Here is a 23,390-nt window from a genome sequence, read left to right as displayed (position 1 = left end):
TGACCATTTGTCATAGAAAAGGAAACTCTTATACCTTTAAATCTTCAGAAACTTCGCGTTTGTATGGGACAACGGTAGACGATTTCATGGAATGCTCCTAATGTGGCAATAATCGCACTAGTGCGGTAATGTAGAACCATATGTACTGTAATAAATATATGTATATATATATATATATATATATATATATATATGTGTGTAATATATATATATTATATGTTTGCGTCGTATCTGTGTGCGTGCGCTCGCAGTTACCGCAGGAAGGCGCGGTGCCGCGGGCCGCGCTGCATGCGCGCTCCGCCCCAACCCATGGAGCCTGAAAACAAGTTAAATGTTTATTAGGTTAATTAATCATTAGTTTTGAAGACATGGGTCCTCTTGGAAGTAGAAATTTGGCATTCCATGCATAAAGGGTCCTTATTCTTCATGTACATAAACCTTTTAGGCATGGAACGACACAAATACACTTGTATTAGGAGCAGAGCTAGCAGAAGCTGTTAAACGTTGGGACAACGATGTTTTTACAATCATTTACTTTCACCTGGCCGTTGTCTATCTGTCTGTCGGTCTGTAATCAAATCTTGCAAGTTAAATTTGATCCACTTCCCGGTTTCCGATTGAGCTGAAATTTTGCATGCATGTATAAATCGGATGACAATGACAATGCAATATTATGGTACCACCGAGCTGATCTGATGATGGAGACAGGAGGTGGCCATAGGAACTCTGTGATGAAACAACGCAACCTAATTGTGTTAGGGGTTTTTAGAATCGTCTCGATGAATATTAGTTGTCTGTCGTAAGAAAAGTACAGTCAGCGATAAAAGTTTGTACCAAAAATGATTTTTTTGCCAAAAACTTATTTTACTACATCTCTACAATCATTAATTCTTTGTTTAGTAGGTCATTGTAGTAGATATGAAAGTTTATTCTTACTCATCATATACTGCGCGGGCGGGAAGTGCCCGAAGTGAGACGCGCCCATCTCCCAGGCGCCGCGGCCGCGTCTGTAAAACACAATTCACTTATAGTATTTTTCTCAAAAATGGACGGCAAAGTCGACCTTGCCGTCAAAAAAATAGGTCGCGAAGCGCTTAGTTTATGGTCAGTCAAGAATTAAAAAGTTAAATACATTGCAGTCTCGAGTTTGGGACTGCAATGTTGCATACAAATTCCATTATTTGTCGAGTTCCAAACTTTTTAAAAGCTTTTTTTTTTTATTATGTATGGGCTTACTCATGGCCACAGACTAGCCGAGGCGTAGACGTGGCCTACGATGGAGCGAGCTCGCCCAGAAGGTGCCTGTTCACTCTTGATTTGAAGGTTGCCGGGTTATAAGAACACGGAAATATAGACGCCGGCAAGGAATGGCCATATCAATTGAAGGCACAGACCCTTTAAACAGCCAAACAAATGATTAGTACCGCGACTATTTAGTTGTCTCAAATAGGTTGGCGTATTTTCGGCAGAAAAATACACTTCTATATTTTTATTAAAAAAATAAAAAGGCGGCAAGGGCTTTCTTCTGTGAAAATATATACATAATAACGTTGCTTTTGTAAAATATTTCTATGATATTTATATTTCTTGCACCATTTATGAGAAAAGCACTATACATGACTCGGCTGGAAGGCTACTTGCTGGCTTCGGATTCAATTAAACGGACTCCCAAGGTCGTCCGTTTAAAACGAATCCTCAGCCTGCAAGTAGCTACTTCCGAGCCTCGACAATAATGTACTATTATGTAACCGTTGTTTAAGAGAGGTCAAAAAAGACAAGTGGCGTGAGTAACAATTTGAGGCGAAGCCGAAAATTGTTAACTAGTGGCTCTGTGAGCTGTAGACCTCGCGAGCTGAGCTTAAAACTGAGTAAATGTATGGCTTCGTTGTTTAGAAGAATTTAGAGAATCTAATTTGACAATTAAAACCTTAACTATCGAACCTGCTTACAAAATTAACGGAATTCAATAAAAACACGGTGTATAGTAAATTAAAGAAAAACAATACGAAATTTATGTGTAAAAAAATACAAAAAGTTATAATAATATCCCAGCATACAATTACTGGGGATCGAACCCAGACCCTCTGTGCAAACAGAAAAAGCGAACGTTTACAAACTGAGCCAAATAGTTCTTAGATGGGTTGACGAAATTTAGCTACTCCTTCTCAAATTAAAATTAGTTAAAATTAAATATCTAAATACCGCCTAAACCAGCGATAATTTTTTTCTGCATTTTTTGCTATTAACTCTGTAAACATGTTTCAAAAAGAAAATAGGCTTATGATATCGATACGACTATTTGTTTAGGCGCCAGGTATCACGACTCCGCCATTTTTAAAAAATTCCAAAAACCGGATTGACAATAAAATTTTATTTAGTCATAAAATTCGGTCACAAAATTTCACGAGAATCGGTTAAGAATTGCGACCTGTAGAGGAGAACATCCGGACATACGAAAGCAAAATGCCCGAGTCAAAACGTAGACCTTCGCTTCGCTTCGGTCAATAAAGACGCCACGAGTATTTTTTGACTCGGTTAAACAACGTTACAATACTTTTTCTACGACCAAGCACTTTGAAATAAAATTATAAATTTAACAAATATTTTTAAATCAAGAAGTAGCAAAAATGGAGAGCACGGGCGGGAAAAGAATGAATGAATGAATAACATTTAAAAAAATGTCTATGGTTCACTTATTTGTCAGAGATGACATTTAAAATAAGGTTGGCAAGTTAGCAACACTGTATTTCATTCAATATTTTTTAAGTGGTCATTACACGAAGTATCGTAAAATCGTCAAAAAGATACACACAACTTCTTTTTTGGGGAATAGACTAAAGACTTGTCTTGACAACTATAAGGTAGGGTTTTTAAGGTGTGTGCACGACCCTTTAAATGACAAATGAAAGTACGGGAGTAGAAAAACACTAATATTGGATTTGATGTGGTTAAGACAGTAATATTTATAGGAATGGATACGAAGTGATACTAGAACACTCACAGATGTCGGTAGTGCGCAGGCCCTTGGTGGGGGGAGTGGCCCTGGTGGGGGGGGTGGCCCTGGTGCGGGGGGTGCACGGGCGCGGAGGAGGCGAAGCGGCCGCGGTCCGGCGCCGCGCCGCGCCGCATACCACTGTAATAATAAACATTATAATTTATAATAATATCGTCGGGTGACATGCAAGAATCACTAACTAACACCATTGAAATTATTGGACAATAAACCGTATACAAGTGTAATAAAGTGCATTGTTACTTTAATTTTTTGATAGTACTTAGTGACTTTTGCTTGTCACCCGACGATATGTTACTACTCTCGTTGTGGACTGATTAGTATTCATACATTACGACACAAGTGCGAAAAGTAGGAAATTTGCAACGAGTGGCGATAAATTGAAACACGACCGAAGAAAGTGTTTTAAATCGACACGACTTACGAACAAGCTTTTCGCACGTGTATTGTACAACGTTTTACAGTACATAAAAAAAGTCGTCAGTCCTTTAAATTTTTGCCATAGACTTGGCCTTAACCCCTCCCTAGGACGGTAAAATAGCACCATATGTACTGTAAAATAATATAACACGCAAAATAATATTGAGTGACTAAAGGATCTCACCGTGCTTGTGGTTTGCCGTAAGGTGGATGGAGCGCCGTGAAGTCGTCTACGTGTAGGGACGGCGGGCGGGATGTGTTGGGTGGTCTAGAGCGGAACGCGTCTGCGCCCTCTGGTCGTACGCGGGATAATGCCACTGAAAAATTAGAAATTTCTAATATTATTTACTTCACTAATCGGGTCCATTATATTGACAGGTAAAATAAAGACTGCAAGTATCGAGTCCTTATGGGTAATAACCATATTTAAGCTTTAATTTGTGTTTTCTGTTTCTAAAAGTCAGAACATTCAAGGAGCAATTTTGATACTCAACCAAACTATGTTGAATTAAGGCCCCAATATCCTTAACTTTCAGAAGTAAATTTAGTTTTTCTGTGTCTATGTATATTAACACGAGATTGTACAATTTTAAATAAAGTCAAAATAAAGGTCTCTGCCCACTACACCGTATCATACCATGACCGTGCTGTGAACGTATCAGGCACGGACTACTATGCCCACTACACCGTGTCCACATTGTTTCATATGCGTACATAACGGGTTTAGTACCCGTAGGAACCGCGTATCATCCCCATAGCATCCGCCTATAATCGCCGTAGCATCCGCATTTCATCCCCTTAGTACCCGCGTTTTATTCGCAAGAGTAAGACTCGTCAGAAAGAGCAAGCGAATAGTTATCAAACCGGCAAGAGCGAGCAAGAAATATGACGAGTTAAAAACGGGCTTAGCACGGTCACCATACGCGGTTATAACCCGTATGCTCACCGTTTCGCCGCCTGCACGCACCGATATGGCAACGTTGCGTGCCGTGCACGGAGCGTTTCGGCACCGGCAAAATATCGTCGCCGGCAAGTTTTGACGGTCCATGCATGGCACGCGACGGGTATGGTCGGTGTCGGAACAGGCTAGTGGGCATAGTCTCATACTTTTTAATACAAAGAATATTTTTTTGCCTGATACGTTCCTACTACGGTCATGGTATGATACGGTGTAGTGGGCAGAGACCTTAAAGGTTACAGCGAAATGTATTTTACCCGGCGGTCTAGGTTCCCTAGGAGGCGCGGGCTGCGCACGGCAACCAGCCAGACGCCTCACAGCACCGGCCACATCAGTGCCGGCGCCTACGCAGGAACGCGCGATCTCCATAATATCAACGCACACCTGAAATAAGGAAAGAAATTTTGATGAGTAACGGGGCAGGCATCTGACGATTTTATTGTAGAGGACTTCCACGTCATAAATAATGCGCAATAAATCATATCCATCAGCATTCTAAAAGCAAAGACATTGGATGTCTGCAGCAGGGATGTTGCGGATATTCGCATCCGCATCCGCAGAACATGCGCATTATTTTCAACATCCGCATCTGCATCCGCATCCGCATAAAATCGATGCGGAGCATCCGCATGATGCGGATGTCGACCAAGTCGGTAACAGGAACTTATTGGCGGCGGCACCGGCAGCGTAAGTGCTAAGTAATTTCGTCATTATATATATAACGAAATCGTCTAGATCCCGAAAAGTCGGCCAAGTTACTGTTTATTAAATAAAACGCACCCATATTCTTGCTCAAATACTAAACGTTTCGTTTTTTTTAAATAAATAATGCTAAAATATGTAGTCTAAAAAGTAACCTAGCTCCGCTCTGTCTGAATAAAGAAGTTATTCATTTACTAAAAATACCATCGTCGAGAGCGCCATCCAGGATTAGCTTTCACTGGCCTTCCCCGGCAACTCGCTCTTGCGTGGACAGTAAGTAACTATCATCAGTAGTTGAGAAAGAAGATTATTTGTATAAGTTTCTCTGTCTTCAGCCGGAAAGCGTCAACTTTCGGCCCGCTGCGCTAAAAGATTTTGCCGCTTTCCGGCTGCGTCGAATAGAAAACTAGTATAGACCTACACACCTTGGCTAGTATATGTATAAGAAAGTCTCAGATCACACACGTAATTATCGGCCGAGGCAAAGCTAAGCCATATCTTATACGTTATATGCCTACGTATGTAATAAACTATTGTACATATTTGGTGAATCACGAGGTCTCTACGACTAACTCAGATTAACTTAAATTATTAAGGTATAATGACTTACCAACTCATTATCATTGACATCCTCTTCGCCTCCAACTGAAGGCAGATTCAACCAGTAGCTGGAAGTCAGTCTCTCATCACTGGCCTCCCCTATAGCATAAATAGTCCTGGCTGCGAACTGGGCTACCAAGGTCTCCGGGACTGGTAGGATGGCTTCCGGGACCTCAGGGATTTCCTCTGAAGGCTTCAGTTTTTGGAGACAGGAGGTGATTAGGCTGGCGATTGAGACGTCTTCGTCCTGGGATCGTTCCTGGAAAAAAAATCGTCTTACTTTTTTTATTTTAAGAATGTGACAGGCGTACATGTTTCGCTTTTTACGTTATGATGTTATGAAGATTTCCGCTGAATAACGCGTTGTTTCTGCATTTTGAAAGAAGTAAGCTGACCCAAAATAACTCTGTCAAATGTAATACTGGCTTAAGAAAAAAATTAACTTATTTCTTGTGTAATTTATTACAAGTATTTAACGAATAAAAATAAATTAAGAATTTCTAACGAAAAAAAAATTTTTAAGTCGATAGGTTGTTCATCGCATGCACCGGACCAGTACTCAACATAGTTGAATCTTACAAAATTCACTATTACTTTACAAGAGTAAAGAAGAAAAAAATACTAGACACAAATTTACGGTACAGTCGATGTCAAAAACACATCACATACCTTCAACGTTTTCTCCAGCGTCAAAGCAGGATGGTCTTCCTCATTAGCCGTATATCCCACCATATCCGCCACTTCTTCGTCCGTCAACACCCCTTTACGCCCCAAAGGCCCATCGCCTTCTTCCGCCTTCAACATCCTGATCAAATCGAAGTACAGACTCAAGCACTCCGCCTTATCTTCCCCGTTACCTTCCAACACCCATCTGAAGAATTTTCCCAAAGATTCCCTCCTCTTGGTCACAAATTTTCGAAACTGGAGAAACCCGTACTGATGCTCGGTTAGTACGAAGTACGCTCTAAGAACTGCTAAGGCCACTGAGCAAGTTTTCGTCGAGGATTCTAGACAATCTGCTGACGCATCTAAGAATGCCGCTAAAGCTTCTTTTCCGGGGAGGGAATTCGCAAGGAGAATGTCTGTGGAAGCGTGCATAGGTGTCAATGTGACTTCCACATCGCAAAAGGCCGCTAAAGCATGAGCGGCGAACTCCTGAGCCGCTGCATGCTCATTAGAAGCGTTTGCAAGAGTTAAAACTCCACATAATGCTGTTTGGACGTCGGTAGATTTCGGCCCTCCGCTGTTCATAGAATGTAGAACTGCACATTTGACTGGAGCGTGCGAGACTAAGCAAGCTAAGAAACCCATTACTCGGGCGGAGCTAGCTGTAGCTGGTTCCCCAGGTTTTAGTTCTCTCATAACTGCTCCGACTGCGGCCCTAGCGACGGTAGCTGCTGTATTCGGAGCTAAATCAGCTATCTGAACACACACCCGCCTTAACATATGAACGACAGGTCTGTAAGTCGACATGCAAATGATTTGAATCATGTCAGTCAAGTCATTGGACAGAGCATGGAGATGCGCCGACCATAAGCGCCTTTCGTTTGACGCGTCCGCTAATTCTCTTTCCGTTGGAGGTGTTTTAGTCTGCATAGGTAGAGGTAAAGGTAAAAGCTCCGAGAAAACCAAAAGCCCAGGTACAAAAGTATAAGGTGCTGTAGTAATGTATGAGATCACTTCAGAGCATAAAGAAGTCCAAGGACCTCGACGTATTGAGTCTCCGTCGTTCGCGTTGTCAGCTATCGGTTGAGCGTAAGCTAATAAAGCTTTCACGGCCGCTTCTGATGCTTTAGTCGCAGTCCTGTATCCTACTGAACCCACAGGGAATGCCTTGGCAATTCCATAGGTTTTGAGCAACATGGGAGCGGCGGTTAAGTCACGGAACCTCGAGCCGCGGCAGCGGACAACTCGTGCTAGCATTTCGTCTAAAAGCCTCAAGCAGGGCAGGAGAATTTGGGCCAGTTGGAGACCTCTAACTGACGCGAAGAATGCCGTATGCATGCTTGGTTGATCGAAATGTTCTGCCAAACGATCCAACACTCCAACTAATAACGCAACCCCGTCTAGGGAAAACAGTTGAAGTACATTATACTTGTATTTTAATTCAACATATTCATCGGTGGCAGATTCGCTGGCGATGGACACGTTCGATTCGTAATCCGAAATGCAGAAATGCCGTAAAATCCTGAGACATGTCATTAATTCTCCAGGCAAATCAGGGACTTGTTCCAACGTGTTTTTAAGTATTTCTACGCATTCGCCCATGTCCTCTCCAGTTAGGAGATTGGTCTTTTCGACTGGTTTCAAGTAGGGAATCACTTCTTGGAGAACACTTGAAACGCTGGGTTCAAATCTATCGTGTTCCTTAGAAACATTTACAAGTCTATTACCATATTTCTTCAAAAATGGGACACTGGCTGAATACCGAACAGCAGATACTATTAATTCAATAGCATAACCTTTTGCAGGCGACTTTTGCTTAGATAACGAATCACTCCTCTTACTTTTCAATTCTTTTTCAAATACTTCCATTAGACATTCTGCATTATCCCCCATAGCAATAACATCAGGGACCGCAGTTCTTCCAATGCTTCCAAAACTTAGGCAGTATAAAGATTGCAGTCTATCTATCAATTCGTTTTCGTCCACTTTGCCGGCCTGCAAATCGCAGATGGACTCCAAATAGTATAACGCCTTAAGTCTATAAGCAAGTTCAAGACCAAGTATTTGTAAATCTGTGTAGTTGCTCAAGTCATGGGGATAGAGGAACTCATCAGTATTTTGACCGTAAGGTTGAGCTAAGGTCTTGAAAAGTAGTTCGCTCATCTCCATGTTTCTATATAAGAAATTCAAGCCGTTCTGTGAATGTACGAGTTCATATATCAAGTCGTGTATCGGACTTATGACGACCAAATTGTTGCAAGTGGTAGGGCATGTTAGTAAATATAAGCAGACTTCAAGAATGTGATGAATTTTGAAGAATTCTAACAAAGTCTCATTGGAACAGTCTTTGCTGATTTCAAATTGAGCAGAAACAGGTAGGAAACGCTTTGGTTGAGAAATATGGAAGCATTGTGAACGATACATGTACAATACTTCCTCTAAGGAGTTGACGATGAAATCGGTATCATTTTCTGATAATTCTGCATCTTCTGTTTGGTTACTTTCTGCCGCATTTTTATTAAAATTCATTACTAAATCATGTAACTTTTCTAATAATTCATAGATATTCAGCTTTTTAATCAAAGCACTGATGGAAAACTTAATTCTGGCTAAAGGATTCGTTTGCATAATAGCTATGAGCGCCTGATAGCCATTCATAGGTTTGATATCACTGTCACTTTCATTTTTACCGAATTTCGGATAAACCGCCTCTTGCATAAAATGCTCAATGGCAACCTTAGATGACAGACAAGCATTTAGTGCCTTTAAGATCATCAGGCGAATGCTCAAAGCCATGTATTCTTTAGAATACATTTCTAACAGTAACATTTGGACATCTATTCCAGCATTGAGAAACACTTTGATAACTTGCTCACTGTGCCTGTGCGAAAACAGAGCTTCGGCTAAACGGATGCCGCATTTCATGTGTCTTATCTTGTATGTAGCTACGTTCTGCGACAATGCGTACTCAAAGTTCAAGCCAATGCGGCAGAAAGTCGCTAGAAGATTATAAATATCTGTAAATTCTTCAGACCCTTCCGTACGGACGCTGTTTTTGAAAATTCTCAATATAACATCTGTATTATTGCAAAGATTAGTCAAAGCCGTAGTCAACTGTTCGCACTGATGTACCCATTCTTCTTTTGCCGTATTATCGATTTCAGTGAACGTATTGGAGAAGAATTTCTGTTCCCTCTTGGTTCCCGCTTTAGCCATTTCTGACATCTTGAATAGATCGGGACTGGCATCGCAGAGTTCGTCAAAACTAGCTGTCATTACATCCTTATTTTCATTAGCAAGTTTGTGCATGGCATTCACATGTTGGTACCTCTTCCAATCATTCTTGAATGGGTTAAAGTATTTTATGATATCGTCAATACCATCATAATCATTCACATCATAGTCAACGTCCATGTATGGCGCTTCTAAGTCATCACAAATGTCTTCGTCAGAGAGAATTGGTTCAAATTGCTCCGCGTCCATCGAGCGATCTTCCTCAGGATTCCGCGCGGGAGATTCAATAACCTTGGGTGCCGAAGTATCCACTATCTGAACAGTAACAAGACTGGAATGCTGAGGTTCGACATATGGAGGGTTTTCGATTTCTTCCGAAGGACTCCTTATCGGGTTCTTATGCCTGTAGGTTGGGTGATAAAAGTCAACTCTTGGGATTTGCTTGCCACTCCTGTCATAGTCCCCAGTTTCTTCAGACCTGATTGAGTTGATGGGACTAGAGGTATCTCCTTCTCTTGGCGATAATGGTCTTCTGCTGCTTTCGCCAGGAGGAGTTCTCGGTCGTTTCCTAGGATCGTCTCGACTAGGAGACCGACTGCCATAGCTCGAAGTTCTAATTCTGTATGGCGAAAGTCTCTTTTTATCGTAAGATGTCTGCTTCTCGTAAGATGGTGCTCTGCGCTCATATGACGAAGCTCTTGGCGACTGCCTTTTTTCATAAGACGGTCCACGTTTTTCGTAAGACAATTTCCTTTCGTAGGAAGGAGCTCTTTTGTCATAAGGCGACCTCCTATCGTAAGAACCGGAGCGCTTGTCATAGGATCCGCCACGCGATCGGTCGTACGACGAATCTCTGTGACGCCTATAATCGTCTTTTTTATAAGAACCTCTGTCCCAGTCGCGATCACCAGAAGTTCCGCGCAGTCTGTCCCTATCGATGCTCCGAGACCTAGACCTGCTGAGTGGTCTATACTCCCCTTTCACAACATACTCTCTTTCCCGACTCCTAGATCTTGAAGGAAGTCTATCCATCCTATCTAGATCTCGGCTTCTATCGCGATGTCTCGATGAATCTCGACTTCTACCTCTATCAAGAGATCTCCTACGACTTCTGCCTTCTCTTCTATCCCTGTCTAACTCTACGGATCGGGGGCTACGCCGCATTCTATCTCCCTCACGATCGAGACTCATGCCCCGACGGTCCTTTTCCCAATCATCGTCGATGTGATAGGTTCTTGGGTCCTTTGGAGGTTCATTATCATAGTAGTCTGTCCGGTAGGGATTGTCATAGTTCTCCGGAGGATAATTGGGTCCATAGGCATCAGGGTTAGCAGCAGCAGAGCCAGTGTAGGTTGGTATAGGGTTAGAAGCCTCTGGGTTCCAGTCCTGTGGTGGTACGTTTGACACTGAAGGTACTTCGCGGGGGATGGAAGGCCTTTGGACTGAGGGTGGGTTCACTCCCACTGGAGTTTCCGGAATCACTTGGCTCAAGTTCCCATAAACTGCCAGAGTGATGGTGGTATACCATCCTGAAATAAAAATTGTATATTATATTGATGTAAAAATGTGCACATGTGTGCTTGGTTGAGCATTCCAAAATATGTATGAAGGACGATTTATTATGTTAACAAACAATAAATGCATAAGACAGTCTTTACTTAGTCAATTAGTCCCAGAATCAGTTAAATAAGGCTTGGATGAGGATGAGCATATATTCATGATTTTCGCCACTGAGCCATTACATTCCAAAACAATGAAAATAAAACAAGTGTTCTATTAGGATTGGAAACATTATCATTTGTTTTACTGAAATGTTCAGAAGATTTTTCCATATCTTGGGTTTGGCTACATAGAAAAAGTTGTCCAGTATTATTTACATCAATCACAAATAGGGTGATTTTGCTATACCAGATCTGTGTCATACATTGTTCAAGCATTGTCAGAAAAAAAGATTTACAATTGTGAATGGAGGAAAACCATGTTAACTGTCTGATATGAATGGTGTGCTCACATGCCTGCAATGTTTGCGAATTTTTACAAACAAAATTGGTTACGTCAGCCACTTGCGAGCACACCAGCGACAGCAACGGACTTGATAGCAGTCACCGTGGCCATATTGGCCATGGAGAGTATTATTAGTTACATGGTATTGCACTACAATATTTAGACCTTATAAAACAATATGTTTGATTGGCAATAGGATTGATAAAGGATCTCTTGATGGGATGTTTTGGTAGGCCGCTGGAATGCCACAGTATTTGTGTGTGCCGACTGGGCCTTTGCTGCTGGGTTCGTGTGCATGGGCCTTAACTGTCATATTAGCACAGAATAAGTAATAGTATTATCATACAGAACGGCCACGCACCGCCCCGCCCCGACTCGCATTACCTCGCCCCGCGACTGGCCGCGACATGAATCTGGCGGACTTCTGGCATCCTCTCAGTAAAGCAACTTACCATCACATACACAATGACGCGTGTACAGACGTGCCGCGCACACATATAAACGCAAATGATTTTTGATGTATGGCGTGTCCGCCCTGTGATATTAGTATCTCAGATAAAAAAATTACCTCTAAGCACAAGTCCATCAGTGGGAATCCTAGGCTGGTCCAAATTAGATCCACACTCCATATGAATCTGTCCATTCTGACAATAGTCCAAGCTCCCGAGCGCTTCGAAAGTCGATGCTCCAGGCTTGCTTAAGTCGTTCACGAAGAAATCTATGTGAAATTTCGTCGGATTCGTAGCTCCCAAACGGACACCGCCAGGAAAATCACCCTCCACACGAGCCCCCAAGGGAATAATTCGTATTTCTCTCACATAAACAGACTTCGGAAACTGCACTAGATCTAAATTCAGTTCCTGAAAAAGATATAAAACAAATTAAAACCAAAATAAAACAAAAACTTCAGTCTATAGCGGTTTTTACTAACCTCGCTCGTGTCGTGGGAGAAAGTATCGAAGAATAAAAGATCCGGTTGATCGATTGCGGCCATTTCGGCTTTTTATTGTTATTAATTCACCTAAATTCTAAATTGTAAGTTTTACTCCGGAAAGTAAATCATTATTTTTATTTTATTATTTTGTAGAGTTCGTGTCTTGCGTCGCGGTAAAGACGTTTTTTATTTCGCTAGCTACAATCGAGCACGTCATGAAGTCAGTATTATGTATGAAAATGAATGTCACGTGTATTTGTTTAGTTTTCTTTTACATAATAACGTAAAAGTATCAGCAAAAATTATACAATAAATATGAAACGCATGTCACGCATATGCAAAGATTTTCAGTCAAATCAAAGCTTTTTTAGTTACCTACTTTATTAAAACTCATTTAAAACTATACAAAAACGCCGAAAACGCCCCTTGGTGACATTTACTTAAAGTTGCCAGTACAAATAAATGTAAAAATAATTTCCATGTACCTTTTTAGGAAGCCGTTTTATAAACAAAGTACAAAGAGGTTTAAGGTTTTTTACATGTGTTATTGTTTACAAATTACACCTATTAATAGTCTACACAAATTACTAAATTATTTTTGTTAAACTACATGCATGTATGCATGTTAAACTATGTGCATAAGTACTAAAATAATTATTTTTCTATTATAAATCAGGTAGGTATAGTTTGTCAAGGGACTGTCTCATTTCAAACATAGATAGAGATAATCATACTATCGTTGTCTTACACTAGAAAAGGATGAGTATAGTTTTTTGTTCCTATTTACTGACAAATTTGGTTTGACCAACTATACCTACAATCCGAAGCAACTGGGTTATTATTCCGTCGTCATTAAGTTGCTAACACACTATCGCACCGCACCAAGGTCATTGTGGGACGCACCCATAAGTAAGAGGGAGAAAGAGATATCGCTTTCTCCCTTTTACTTATGGGTGCGTCCCACAATGACCTTGGTGCGGTGCGATAGTGTGTTAGCAACTTTACGTTTGAAAGAACTCGTTACAGCATAAACGCACTACAATAGTAAATAATAACGTGTTTTCACAGCTAAATACACGGTACCATACGAGTCATGATCGTGGCCCGTACGAACCAGTGCCCGGCACAATTGTTCTCCTGTTATTGTGACGACTGGCGACTGATTCGATTACGAGTTAATATAACTTGCTATAACTATTAAGTACTATGAGTCTATGACTACAAGTTTCTTATAAGGGACAAACCAAAACTTCTATGAGATTATGAAGCCCCCTCCAGACTATGCGCGTGAATCGCGGGCGAAGCCGCGAACGCAAGTGTGGCGTCGATTTCGCAGATTGTTCACGCCTTCGCGCCTTGTTCTCCGTTTTTTGTCGGTATTTCGGCCCGCGTCAAAGGAGACGCGAAGCGCGAACTTGCAAGACTCCACATTACACAATATTTTGGCTCCTCTGTTGGTGTGTAAATATGAATTATATTATGATTATATTAAGCAGCTATATTTTACGGTTTTACAATAAAACAAAATGTAAAAACAGCTAAATCACGTATGATGCCATAGATAACTAACAGTTAAACTCGATCAGCTGATGCTTTTCCGCCATATTGCCGCAAACCAAACTGCGAAATCGCCATGAAGTGTGCGAGTGTGGAGTCATACGTCAACTTCGCGATATGTTCGCTCCGCGACGACGCGCCGCGATTCACGCACATAGTCTGGAGGGGGCTTGACGTTTAAGAACACTTGCACCGTCTGGGCTAGCATAATCGTTGCCAACTTAGCTTGGTCTAGGTTCAGTAGATTGCCAAAGTAGTAGCTACACATACAGCGTGTGAGTAAATATTAAAATCATAGAAGGTAGGATCGTATAGAAGTGGTATACGCGTGCCTCCGCGAGGGCAAAACATACGCAAATGCGACACTGTGATTGGTCGAATAAATTTTTTGCCCACCATAATCCATACTAAGAAGCGGCCAAGTGCGAGTCGGACTCGCCCATGAAGGGTTCCGTAACAGCAAGTAACAATAAAATTGCGGTTTACGGTTTATGACGTATTAAAAAAAAACTACTTATCTTGTTCAAACCAATTTTCGGTGGAAGTTTGCATGGTAATGTACATCATATATTTTTTTTAGTTTTATCATTCTCTTAGTTTAGAGGTTACAGGGGGGGGGGACACACATTTTACCACTTTGGAAGTGTCTCTCGCGCAAACTATTCAGTTTAGAAGAAAATGATATTAGAAACCTCAATATCATTTTGAAGACCTATCCATAGATACCCCACACGTATGGGTTTGATGAAAAAAAAAATTTTGAGGTTCAGTTCTATAGTCTGTATCTTTAGGTATTTAAATAAAAGTAAACAAATTCTACCTTCAAATGGCTCACTAAGCCAGTTGAGGGTAGATGCAAACAATACACGATCAAATAATGTAGGTTAAAGTCAGGTCGTTCAGTGACAGATCCAGGCGGTTTAGTATTTGGTTGGTTAATCAATAAATGTTATAACTACCCGAAAATATACAAATTATTTGTTTACCTTTATTTAAATACCTAAAGATACAGAGTATATGTATGGGGAACCCTAAAAATTTACTATTTCTTTCTATTTTTGTATGAATATCTTAATGCGGTTCACAGAATACATCTACTTACCAAGTTTCAACAGTATAGTGCTTATAGTTTCGGAAAAAAGTGGCTGTGACATACGGACGGACAGACAGACAGACAGACAGACAGACAAACAAGACGAATTTATAAGGGTTCCGTTTTTTTTGCCATTTGGCTACGGAACCCTAAAAACGGTGGAGAACAAATAAAATGTGAGACTGTGACAAGGACAAACAATAATAGCTCTTTCGCTGCTACTCCTACTCAAACATACATAAGACTATCCTGTTCGGTCACTTCTCCTAGGGTTGCCAGACGGTCAAGATTTGGCGGGGTTCTCCCGATTTTTACTTTTTTAGCATATGTTCCCGATTCCCGACAAAGTGAAAACTGTCCCGAAAAACAGCTTCACGTTATGTTGTCGAGCGAGCGAACGTCGCGTCGAGATGCTGCCGCGAATTTTTTTTTGTTTGTTCAAGATCTCAAAGAATAAAATTTATTATACTTTTTTTTATATAAAAACGTCTATGGGCACAGCAGCTGACGTAGTGTCAATGATGTCAAATATTATTTTTAATACAATTACTTTAATTTGAATGTTTTTGTCCGGACTTAAGTCTCAAAATCCCGAAAAATTTGTATTTTTCCCGATAATAGCGCCTTTCGATCTGGCAACTCTAACTTCTCCCCACCCGCCCCACCCTCATGCTAGATCCAGTTTTATTTTAATACAAGATTCATTTCATAATAATATAATATAATATATTATATCCCGCGAGACGAATTGTAATGCAGGAATATGAATGGGGGGCTCGAAACGTAATTGTAAATACGTGAAATTCGCTTTAACATTCAAGACTCGATGATAAATTGTGAAAATAAAAAATTCAAGATTTCACTATGTACAGGGTAGATGCTTTACAGCTGCAGTAAGCTATAGTCTGGCAAACCCAATTTGTCTGGCAAACCCAAACAAGAACAAAAACTAGACTCGACCCTTTCTCGATTTGCCAAAGTAATAATAATAATAATATCCCCGCGGGGGCAGCTTGTGGCGAGCTGACGGTGAGTGGCGACACCGCGGACCCCTATTCCAGAGGGCCCTGTCATCTGGCCCTCGCCTCTGTGCTTGCCTTGATTGGCCGGCCAGAGTGGAGTCGCAAGAGCGGGACCTATGCTCCTAGGTTGGAAGTGTAAAATGTCATAACGCCGGCGGCCCTTGAACGGATTACCGGGATCTGGCTACCGCAGACTCACCTCTCGACAACCTCACAGCCACTCCAAAGTGTTGCCCTGTTGTCGCACTGTGCGTGCGGCCATTGCGGGGCCCACTCAATGAGTTGGCGAGTCACTACCCATACAACCATTTCCAGTCGCTGTTACGACGCGGTGTAGACACATCTTGTGTCGACACCGTCTGTTTCGGTCACAATTCCAGTCGCAGAGTCGTCGCCGTGTCGACACAGTTACCAGAAATGGGGAAGGGTCGACACATGACACAAAGTGACATAAAGTGTGGTCGCCGTGTGCACACATTGTTACTAGTTTGCGACTACTTTATGCCAAAATCATTCGTTCATTCGTTCATTTCGTTCCTGTCAAATGGAAACTGTCAGATGGAAAAATAGTTAAATAAAAATAAGTGACATTAATACGCCATCTCTAAAACGGATTACAAGACGTAATTATATATTGTTTGCATTTATATTACAATAGGACTTAAATTATTATGGGGAATTAAACTGCTCGAGTGATTTGATAAACTAAGTGTAATATAATCAACGCGCCACCACATCGTTTTAGTTTAGCCGGAAATGAAATTGTTTACTTCTCAGTGCTTGTGTTCATAAATATATTATTTGATGCATTTTTAGTACTTCGATGCGTATACTATACTTAAATAACAGAAATAACGCTTTACATACTACGAAACTTGTTAATTATGATGTATAAATATGGTTTAAGGCTGAGAAATATTGCAGTCACAAAGTAGTCGCAAATGTTTCGACTTTGTGTCGACTCTGTGTAGACACATGACACGCGCTGTCAAAAGTAATAACAAAGTTACTGGATTTGCAAAATGGCTCCTTGTGTTCATTTGTTTTCAGATATTCTCAAAGTGTAAAAATTACGTGTTCAGAGATGGGACTTAGATTAACTGTTTATTCGACTAATTAATGGAATAAAAAAGTTAATCCTCAAATTTTAATCACGATTAGTTTAGTCGACATAACATAGATTGAAATTGAATTAATCTGAACATTAATCGAATAAATTAACGATTAGGTTGGAAGTTGACAGGGGGCCATTTTTGTACGTAAAAATAATAGAAATGTCTTGCATGCAGATGGTAGCCAAACACTTTGTCATAAAAGTCGAGATGGGTGTCGATTTATAGGTTTTAGGAGGCGCAGATTTCAAAAATGATGACCATTTTGGATTCCAAGATGGCGGCCATGCACTATGTCATAAAAGTCGTCATGGATGTCGTTTTATAGGTTTTAGGGGGCCCCGCTTACGAAAATGATGACCATTTTGGAATCCAGAATGGCGGCCATGCACTATGTCATGAAAGTCGTCATGGGTGTCGTTTTATAGGTTTTGGGGGGCGCAGATTTCGAAACCGATAACCATTTTCGATACCAAAATGGCGGCCATGCACTATGTCATAAAAGTCGTCATGGATGTCGTTTTATAGGTTTTAGGGGGCCCCGATTTAGAAAATGATGAACATTTTGAAATTCCAAAATGGCGGCCATGCACTGTCATAAAAGTTGTCATGGGTGTCGTTTTATAGGTTTTGGGGGGCGCAGATTTAGAAAATGATGACCATTTTGGATTCCAAAATGGTGGCCATGCACTATGTCATAAAAGTCGTCATGGATGTCGTTTTATAGGTTTTAGGGGGCCCCGATTTAGAAAATGATGACCATTTTGAAATCCAAAATGACGGCCATGCACTGTCATAAAAGTTGTCATGGGTGTCGTTTTATAGGTTTTGGGGGCTCAGATTTAGAAAATGATGACCATTTTGGATTCCAAAATGGTGGCCATGCACTATGTCATAAAAGTCGTCATGGGTGTCGTTTTATAGGTTTTAGGGGGCGCAGATTTCGAAAACGATGACCATTTTGGATTCCAAGATGGCGGCCATGCACTATGTCATAAAAGTCGTCATGGATGTCGTTTTATAGGTTTTAGGGGACGCAGATTTCGAAAATGATGGCCATTTTGGAATCCAAAATGGCGGCCATGAACTATGTCATAAAAGTTGTCATGGGTGTCGTTTTATAGGTTTTAGGGGGCCTGATTTCGAAAATGATGACCATTTTGGAATCCAAAATGGCGGCCATGCAGGATATTAAAGTCGTCATGGCTGTCGTTTTATAGGTTTTAGGGAGCGCAGATTTCGAAAATAATAACTATTTTGGAATCCAAGATGGCGGCCATGCACTATGTTAAAAGTCGACATGGATCTCGTTTTGTTGGTCATGGTCATCATTTTCGAAATCTGCTCTTCCTAACAACTATAAATCAACATCTATGACGGCTTATATGACAAATTGCACGGCAGACATCTTGGAATCCAAAATGGTCATCATTTTCGAATTCTGCACTCCCTAAAACCTATAAAACGATATCCATGACGACTTTTATGACAAAGTGCACGGCACACATCTTGGATTCCAAACTGGTCATCATTTTCGAAATCGGCACTTCCTAAAACCTATAAAACGATATTCATGACGACTTTTATGACAAAATACGTAGCCGCCATCTTGGATTATAAAATGATCATCGTTTTCGAATTCTGCACTCCCTAAAACCTATAAATCGACATCCGTGACGACGCAAGTTATCTTTATTTTCAGATCTAACAAATTGCTACAGAATACAAAGGACAAAAAAAGAAGCGAGGAGGTAATGAAACAAGCAAAAATACAGATGATTCCTCGACGCAATGGGATGCTTCTTAAATTGTGTCCAGATTTTTTTGTCATCAAAGTTTTTATTTTTCACGTATTACTCTCACAAGTTCCGTGACATTTCGACCTTGTAATTTTTTAAGTAAATGTTTTTGTTTATCTGTGAGAATCTCACTAGAATAATATAATCAAGGTATGTTTATATTTGATGATTGAAATAGTAACGCAAAAAAAAAATATATTTGTGTCTTATATTCCTGCCGAAGGCTTTTATTTTTCCTTTTCCTTCTACACAAGTTTGGTCAAGTAATAAGAATTTAGGGCTCTCAATTTTATTTTGACTTCTACAACAGTAAAGCTACGAGGCCATGTTTGGTATCGTTTTCGTATAAATTCGCAGTACCAAATTTAGTTATGGTATCACATTGACACCATTCCAAAGTAAAAACATATAAACTGCTGCTCACGCTTAAACTGCTGAACAGTTTTAATTTAAATTTAGTACACATATATTTTGAGTCCCGAGACAGGACATAATAAGTTATCTCAAAAATCATCCTTCAAAAGTGTGAAATGAGGTGTAGGGGGGAATTCAGAATTGACTTCTTGAAGTTAATACTGTTTAAGTTTAGGTTTGAAGTCATGTTTTTTTTATCATTTTTAACTAAATCAAAGATGTAGACCATCCCAAATATAATATAAATCGGTTCAGCGGTTATTGATTTCCCGTACAAATTTCCACGCCACTTTTCACACCTTCAAAAGATGATTTTGGTTATAAGATCTATCCTATGTCCTGTTCCGTGACGCAAACTATTTCTATACCAAATTTCAACGAAATCGGTTCAGCGGTTAAGCGTCAAGAGGAGTTTAAAAAAAACCGACCAAGTGCGAGTCGGACTCGCGTATTAAGGGTTTCGTACATTAAGTCCGACTCGCGCTTGACTGCACATTTCTAATAGGTTTTCCTGTCATATATAGGTAAAGAACTATTTTGTGTATTCAGACAGACAGACATACAGACGCACGAGTGATCCTATAAGGATTCCGTTTTTTGCTTTATAGGTACGGAACCCTAAAAAGATTTTTTTTAATTTTGTGGAATGGTGTCAATGTGATATCTTAAATGGATTCAGCAACCCAGATTTATACGAAAACGATACCATACACGGCCTAGCACCTTCACTGATGTAGATATATCAAGATAAAATTAAGAGCCCTAAATAAACTTTCAAGAGCGGATATCTCAAAAACTATTCAACATATCGAAAAAATTGACTGAATAAACTTGTAACAAATTAAATTAACTTTCATTTTGTATAAGTGGCCATGTCGCTAAGATGCATAGTTTCCGAGATATAATCGAAAAACCGGAAAATGGGACCTTCAAAGCCCCCTCTCTTCCCCCCGCTCAAGGGCTACGGCCGGGGACTTTTGATATGTTCACCTCCTAACTTGTCCTAACCAAGTTACAGAGTCAAAAATTGTGTTCCGAGCATTTCCCTCTACAACTTTTTTGAGTATTCGTTGGCTGACCTAAGTAGCTTATTGCATTTCTTTAAAAACTTTTCTGTAAAAGGTTGACGGGTGTTGGGTGTTTATATGGTTTTGGTCGATTATTATCATTTGCATCGCCCACGATGACTTACTAGAATTACTTACGAGCACACGAGACACTAATAGTAGTTTGACAAACCTTGGTTTTCAAGAGGTATTTTATATTGACATTTGCTGTCACAAATTTGCTGTCAGATTTAGTCGCAAACCGCACGCAAAGTGCACACAAATGTGTCGACACCTTGTTACGGAAAAGTGTACACACGGCGACGACACTTTGTTTCGAAACAATTCTAGACACATTGTGTGGACTCTGTTACGACACATCTGACATTTAGTTACCACTTTGATGATTCTGCGACTGGAATGGTTATATGGGTACCTGTCTTATACAATTTTGAGACTGATTGTCACGGCAGGTGTCCGCTAGTCTCTCCCATAGCCCATTATCCAGTCCATCCAACTTTCAAATCTATAGCCCATGATCTTAGTTCCCATCGCAGCACAAAAGTGCTGCACTGCAATAGTCTTTGCACCTGGCGGGGACCATCTCCGGATGTATCACATTGTGCGTTCGGGGATGGTATCCGCCACGTGTATCCCTTGCTTTTAGATTAAAGTGTCTTAAAGGGCCTCTGCGCTGTTGGCTTCGGCCCCACGTACGCCTCCCAAAGGTCCGGGACCCCATGGTCCCGAGATATGGAAAAGACATACAAATAATAATATAATAATAATAATATACTATATTCGAATCAGCTTCTTTTTTAGAACTGTCAAAACGATTTGCTAATATGGAATTTATATGAAAACGAATGTAGTGACGTCACAGTCAACTCATCTACTTTTTATATTTAAATCCGATATATTAAATAGAAATAGTGCTTAAAAATAACTGCTGCCTATGTTTTTCTAATTATTATCTGGTGCTTTATTCCGTGTACGGTGTGAAATAATTTATTTTAAGTAGAGGAAACATCCCTATAGTCTGCCGCGGATTTGATAGCCCACGCAGTGAAAGTGTTATTTTAAACGTCAAACTTCTATGAAATTATGACGTACAAATGACACATGCAATGCGTGGGCTATCAAATCCGCTGCAGACTTTTTTTGGTCCGACTCTAAGAAATAAGTAACAAATAGGTTTGGTAACCACCAGACTGGTAAGGGGTCATCCATTAATTACGTCACACGAATTTCTAGGTTTTTTGACCCCTCCCACCCTCCTTGTCACACTTGGTCACATTTGGCAAACCCCTAACCAGTCTGTATCTCATGAACTGTCTAGCAGTTGAATTTTTCACAGATGATGTATTTCTGTTGCCGCTATATCAACAAATACTAACAACAGAATAAAATACATATTTAAGTGAGGCTCATATTTGTTTGTATGTCTTAAATTACAGGTGAATCTACTTTGGAAATAATGCTTCTTTAGTTTTAAGGAACCTTTTGATTATGTTGGTAGTAAATAAATAACTTTTCTGATATTTTCGTACCTATTTATTTTGTTTAAACAAGACATGCCCCGCCCTCTGTTGACGGGTAGAAGAGTTCATGGTTAGGAAAACCGGGGCAACTCGAATACTGCGCATAATACGATTTAGTTCGGCCATTTCAAGACCACAATCATTTGTTTATTTCCTTGTCTTAAGAGTCCTATTAAACCGCACCCGCTACCAATATGTCGCTCTTATACAATCGATGTTACGCCCTCAGTTAAAAAAAAAAACTTAAATTACATGAAACTTCACAGGAACATTTGCGTAACAATTATCTATTTTAGTTACTAGTTTTCGTTGCTAAAAATTGTGAAGTATAAGTACCTACAAAAAAAATATAGAGGGTAGGTAGAATTTTTATACGTAAAACCTTTACTCTCTCTAATTTATTTGCATTATAATACATAATGTCCATGCCAGAGGGCCTACCGCGAACCACGTTCGGCGTGATGCCTCTCTGTCGCACTTGTGAATTCGTACGTAAGTGTGATAGGGAGGCAACACGTCGAACGTGGCTCGCGATAGGCCTTCAGTATTCTGCATAGACTTTGCAATGACAGAATAACGAAGTGCCACCACAATCGTCAAATTCCCGTGAATATGACGTTAACAGATGGCGGTAAAATCTTCATTTATTAATTTCTAAATTAGCTAGGTTTGGTATTCCACCCGTCCAATTTGTTTGTTCAATGTCAGTGCGTCTCATTCTCTCATTAAAGCAAAATGTGAGACGCATTACACATTGGACAAAGAAATTGGATAGGTGGAATACCATCTCACGAACCGTGATAGGTAGACAGTTGAAATTTTCACAGATGATGTATTTCTGTTGCCGCTAAAACAACAAATACTGAAAGTACGGAACCCTCGGTGGGTGAGTCCGACTCGCACTTGTCCGGTTTTTTTTAATTTTGGTTGGGCAAACGAGACAAGGCCCGCCCTCTGTTGGCGGGTAGTGTAACTAATCGTTACCAAAACCAGAGAAACTTAAATATTGTCCCGTCATGCATATTTTAAATAAAATCGTTTGTTTAAAATATGCAGTTTTTTTAGTCTATTCATATCCGTATTAGATATTATTCGATTTGAATAGAAATAAAATATTTCGAACCATGCACGTACTGCACGCACTGGAAAATTATTGTAAAAACGTATACCGCAGTTATTTTTTGACACAATTTCTATTAATAAATCTAAATCGGAATGAACTATAAATAAAACCGGCCAAATGCGAGTCGGATGCGCGTTCCAAGGGTTCCGTAC

The 23,390-nt window shown here is 40.3% G+C and overlaps 1 protein-coding gene across 1 annotated transcript; it reads right to left on the bottom strand.

Moving 5' to 3' along the window:
* Positions 1-251: 251 nt before the first annotated feature.
* LOC134668742 (protein virilizer) lies at positions 252-12,718 on the bottom strand. Its single transcript, XM_063526190.1, has 9 exons — positions 12,529-12,718; positions 12,166-12,457; positions 6,363-11,122; positions 5,704-5,952; positions 4,649-4,775; positions 3,618-3,750; positions 3,002-3,133; positions 937-1,007; positions 252-316 (listed from the first exon to the last, which is right to left on the bottom strand). The coding sequence occupies exons 1-9, from the start codon at positions 12,589-12,591 to the stop codon at positions 252-254; spliced, it is 5,892 nt and encodes a 1,963-aa protein (XP_063382260.1). The 5' UTR covers positions 12,592-12,718.
* Positions 12,719-23,390: the final 10,672 nt, after the last annotated feature.

This window comes from Cydia fagiglandana, chromosome 11 (genome assembly GCF_963556715.1).
Source record: "Cydia fagiglandana chromosome 11, ilCydFagi1.1, whole genome shotgun sequence".
NCBI classification, from domain to species: Eukaryota; Metazoa; Arthropoda; class Insecta; order Lepidoptera; family Tortricidae; genus Cydia; species Cydia fagiglandana.
The sequence above is the reverse complement of the archived record's forward strand: the minus strand, read 5'-3'. Positions and strand labels throughout refer to the sequence as shown.